The following is a 5,243-nucleotide window of genomic DNA, read 5'->3' as shown; positions in this document are numbered from 1 at the left end:
CGATTGAAAACTGTATCTGCAATACAACAATTTAAATAATGAATAATCATTCATTGAAACATTAACAATATGATACTAATACTACTGCAACTAATTATTATTCTTATAATTATCATTACTTTGAAAATGAAATTAATGGTTTTCTCTCTCTCTCTCTCTCTCTCCACACACACACACACACACACACACACACATATATATATATATATATATATATATATATATATATATATATGGTATATATATATATCAGGAAAAATATCAGGAAAAACAACATCAGGAAAAAGGAGAAACTGGAGAAATACCAGGGCCTCAGAGAGGAACTGGAGAAGGCCTGGAAGGTGAAGACCACAGTGGTGCCTGTGGTCATCGGGGCCCTCGGGGCAGTCACCCCCAAACTGGAGCAGTGGCTAAAACAGATCCCAGGAACAACATCAGACATCTCAGTCCAGAAATGTGCAGTTCTAGGCACAGCCTTGAGAACCCTCAAGCTCCCAGGCCTCTGGTAGAGGACCCGAGCTCAGAGGATGAAAGAGACCACCCGCGGAGGGTGAGAAGGGAATTTTTTTTATTTATATATATATATATAATTTTATATTTTTTGTTGGACAAATTTCCCTCTTTGTCATCTCAGATTTAAGGTTTACAACCATTAACCTCTGTCGGAATATGTTTTGGTTCAAGCCGTATAAGGTTCAGTAATTTTACGAAATAATTTTATTGTATCGCTTCTGACATTAGTTTGTAATATGACTAACTCGATTTGACAACGTTCTTGTGCTTTTACTTTGAATTTCCCTGACAGGAAGTAGCTATGGTTGCTATGAGACTTCAGCGTAGACTTTCGTTTTCCTTTCCCCAGTTTAGATGCGTATCTGGTATTGACAGATGGGAGAAAAATGGCTGGTTTAGAGACGCTGTACACCTGTGTTGCAGATAAAATCGCGTGTCCGCAGGACGCCGTCGTGTGCTTCGTTCACTGGGAAATGATAAAGAATGGCTACCGGTGCATCGGATCTGGAGACGAGGTGAAAGAACAGGAAAATGGTTTTAATTTGATTAACCGTTGACCAGCAGAGGTTCGATTAGCGCCGAGCTCTGTCAATGTTTGGGCAGTTGAACATGACTAAAGGTCTCCAACTTGATTAACTTAATTAATAAAGAAATAAATTGATTAGTTTTTGTTGCCGAATTTAAGAGAAATTGGGAAGCAGTAAAATGCTATAAGTGATCTATTCTTTAAGATGAGACGGATTTGTGACATTCAGGGAGAAATTAAACAGTATGTTATTTTAATGGAGTTATGTACAAGCTTAGCTAAAGTCTTCAGATTAACTTTTTAATGCGCATTGTTATCCGGGTGTTAATAATTTCAGTACAAAATGCCAGACGTGTGTTAGCTTAGCATAAATCAGTCTGTTTTATTCAGACTTCCACGGGAAAACTTTGGAGATGTGAAAAACGTCGAGTCATCTTTGGGAGGCTAACGCAACTGCGTGAGGATAGACACTGTAAAATGGTAGTTATTTTGACTGAGTGTCTTATTTCTCTTTTTCTCTGTTGTATTTTAGCCTAGCAGCCGTGATAAGAAGTCAGAGCTGCTTCCTGCTGGCTGGAGCAGCAACAAGGAGCTGTACAGCCTGCGCTACCAAACCGGCGACACAGACACCGTGATGGTGCTGAAGGCCATCGCTGTGGACTCCACGCTCATCTTCAACTTAATGGTAACTCAGAAAACAGGACAGGCTTCTCTCGGCAGTTAAAATGAAAGTATCTGATGCTCCCTGTGTGATTATTGAAGCTAATAATCACACAGGGAGCATCAGATACTGACGCTGCGCTGTTTTCCTCTTCAGTGTTTAAATCTGGTGAAACCTTCACGTTTAGCTCAAATGCAAGAACAAATTATTTATATTACCACTGTAATTATTTATAATAGCAAGTTCCCTTTGTATTTGATCATCTTTTAAACCCTGACTGTGGTCAAACATTTTGAGCATAAGGCTTGAACTTTGACCCCCAAATCCTAAAGGAGTTGAAAAGGAGGCGTCATGGAGCATCACGCTCCGGCCGGCCAGGCTGCTGAAGGAGCAGCAGCAGATGAGGTGGATTAGCAGAGCTGATGATGTCATCAGGATGTTCCATCCATTTTCTTACACCCTCGACCCTGGGGGGATCAGGAGGGCCTTTTGACAGGCGGGGTCACCCTGGACAGGTCACCGGTCTGTCGCAGGGCAACACAGAGACAGACAGGACACACACACACACACACACACCTAAGGAGAATTTATACAGGCCAATTAATCTAACAGTCATGTTTCTGGACTGTGGGCCGGGAATCGAACCAGGACCTTCATTGCTGCCAACTGCACCACCGTGCAGCGCGACCATCAGGATGTTTTACTGCGCAGTATCGTCTCTTTTGAGCTTTAACATCGGAGTTGTCAGGCAGAACGTCTGATTAAAAGCTGCTGTTGTTTTGCAGAACTCCGGCACTAAGCAGGTTTCAGACCTGATGGTGAACGTCGGCGACCAGGTCAACGCTGACCAGCTGCACACGTTTGACAGGTTGGTTTTTACCGGCTTCGTTTGTCTCACCTGAGAACTGAAAACTTCCTGCATACACACTTAGTTGTTTGAATCATTCCTACATATAGAAATAACACATTCTGCCAACAATAACCAGCTGGACAGGTAACGATATAAAACAAGATGTTGTTCCGGTAACAACCAGCTGGTCGGTGACGGAGCCTCTCTGTGCTGCAGCGTGTTCAGAGACGCAGACGGTTTGTCTGAGAAGGTGAAGGCTCAGCTGCTGCCCCGCCCAGAGAAAGCGCCGGAGCGCAGCAGACGGGAGGAGGGCGAGTCGTCTCAGAGGAGGACGGAGGAAGACGGAGACCCCCTGCGGCTGCCCTGCAGACACCCCCGCCACGGGCCGCAGCCCCACTGGTCAGTAAGCAACGGCGTCCAGGAAACCGCCTCGCTCTAATAAACTGTCTTCACTAATTGGTTTTATGTGTTTAATTACACACAAGATAATATTATCTACCACATATTTAATAAACCAATGTTTCCATTTCTCTTGTGACATTATTTTTCTATTAAATGTGGTTTTAGTTTCAGAATACGAAGATTATTCCTCTGATTAATAACTCAAAACACATCAGAGCAAAGATTCATCTGTAAATTCATCATTAGCTGCTAAAGTAGATAAAAAACATCAGAATGACCAGAAGGAAATCTTCACAAAGAATCACTAACAAAACCACTAAAATATAATTTTTTTCTTCTGTCAATAGGTTGCAAACTGTCATTTTTAAGGCAGTTTTCTAAAGACTTTAATGTCTTATTTGATGAAAATGTATAAAAGCTAAAAACTAAACTAAATATTTTTATTTAAAAGTCTAAACAAAATTCCTTTTATGTGAACAGATTATATTTACCTGGACTGAAGGTAAAAATGAATCTTTGGGTTTTAAAGTTTGTTCATTTCAATTCAGCTCAGTTTATTTCTAAAGCGACAAATTCCCAGAGCAGCAGTGCCCAGAGTGGGTCCTGGAGACCCGGCGTGTTTTAGTCCCCCGTTCCAGAAACGACCTCGTCAGCAGGTCCGGTTCTCCTCAGGCCTCTAATGATCCGTCACTGGATCCAGGTTAAACCAGGGAGAGACTAAAACACGCAGGATGTCGGGCCAACAGGACCCACTTTGGGCACCAGAGGAACTCAACTAAAAATAATTTAAATCTGATTATACAATTTATCCAAGTGATCAATCAAATCATTAAACTCAATTAATTATTCAAATTAGTTTAAATAGTTCCTGAGGAAACCGAACATTGATCCTGTCATCCTGACCAGCAGGGGGCGACGGCAGGAAAATCTCTTGTGTTGACTTATTGATTCCTTGGTACTGAGCATGCACGTGGTGACAATGGAGAGGAAAACTCTCCTTTAGCAGAAAGGAACCAGGGAGTGCTGTGGTGGCGCAGGGGTTCAGCACAACCCACATATGGATGCCTCAGTCGCAGGTTCGATTCCCAGCCTGGCGACCGTCACTGCATGTCTTCCCCTTCTCTCATTTCCCACTTTCCTGTCAATTAACTATCAAATAAAGGCCAAACAAATCTTTAAAAAAAAACAGGAAGGAACCAGAACCCGGTTTTTAAACGCAGCGGTCAGATGGTGATCGGTAGAACTCGTGTCTCAAGTTAAGACCTTAAAAACGTCTTAATTTCAGTTACAGACTGGAAGTTGGCCTGAAGTTTGTTAATCAGATTTAACATTTTGTTAGAAATATTTTATGTTTTTTTTTTTTTTACTTTTCTGTCAGGCAAAAGTTTGGGTCTTCATTCGTCCTGTGACTGGAGGTGGTCGAGGCTACCGCTAACAGACCCTAGCTAGCTACGTTTTCTGTGCTTTTCATGTGTAAATTTGTTTGGCTGGACGACGTTTTCATCTGCAGTGAGAAACTCAAAGCTGAAACACAGCGTCAGTTCTTGGCTCGTTTTATTGTGATGCAGCTCTACAGTTGGTGACATTAAAAGGTCTTAAAACGTCTTAAATTTGACTTTCTGAAATGAGCAGAAACTCTGGAGGTTCAACAATCAGCAGCCAGTTAGAAATAAGCAGCTAAACCCAGAAGGCCTGAAACGTCTGATCAGCAGCTTCATTAGACCCAAAGTCTGAACCCAGAACGACGACGATTCATGTTTCTGTTTCTGAGGCACCAGAAATCGCATTTATCTGGGTTCATTCCTGGTTCTGTGTCTGAAGGTTCAGTCAGTTTGTTGTTTGATTCACATGGAAGACGATCGCAGCAGATCGTCAGAAATATTTTCTTTAAAGACGAAGAAGGTTTTTTTTACTGGAAGGGAGGACAGAGAGGACGATGAAGACAGAGAGGACGATGAAGACAGAGAGGACGATGAAGGCGGAGAGGACGATGAAGGCGGAGAGGACGATGAGGACGGAGAGGACGATGAGGACGGAGAGGACGATGAAGGCGGAGAGGACGATGAAGGCGGAGAGGACGATGAAGACGGAGAGGACGATGAGGACGGAGAGGACAATGAGGACGGAGAGGACGATGAGGACGGACAGGACGATGAGGACGGAGAGGACGATGAAGACGGAGAGGACGATGAAGGCGGAGAGGACGATGAAGACGGAGAGGACGATGACGACGGAGAGGACGATGACGACGGAGAGGACGATGAAGACGGAGAGGACGATGAAGGCGGAGA

The 5,243-nt window shown here is 43.2% G+C and overlaps 1 protein-coding gene across 2 annotated transcripts in view; it reads left to right on the top strand.

The window, feature by feature from the left end:
• The first annotated feature begins 819 nt into the window (after positions 1-819).
• psmf1 (proteasome inhibitor subunit 1) overlaps positions 820-5,243 on the top strand; it is a 14,452-nt gene continuing 10,028 nt past the window's right edge. Inside the window, exons 1-4 of one of the 2 annotated variants that reach the window (XM_015014467.1) lie at positions 820-1,028; positions 1,572-1,724; positions 2,486-2,568; positions 2,731-2,949. In XM_015014467.1, the coding sequence (XP_014869953.1) occupies positions 900-1,028; positions 1,572-1,724; positions 2,486-2,568; positions 2,731-2,949 (584 nt within the window). In that variant the 5' untranslated portion in view covers positions 820-899. The remainder of the gene's footprint in view (positions 1,029-1,571; positions 1,725-2,485; positions 2,569-2,730; positions 2,950-5,243) is intronic. The other variant, XM_015014468.1, reaches the window with a different exon arrangement.

Source organism: Poecilia latipinna, unplaced genomic scaffold, assembly GCF_001443285.1.
Source record: "Poecilia latipinna isolate Pla-1442-1.1 unplaced genomic scaffold, P_latipinna-1.0 Scaffold1819, whole genome shotgun sequence".
NCBI classification, from domain to species: Eukaryota; Metazoa; Chordata; class Actinopteri; order Cyprinodontiformes; family Poeciliidae; genus Poecilia; species Poecilia latipinna.
This window is presented reverse-complemented; position numbering and strand designations above follow the sequence as displayed.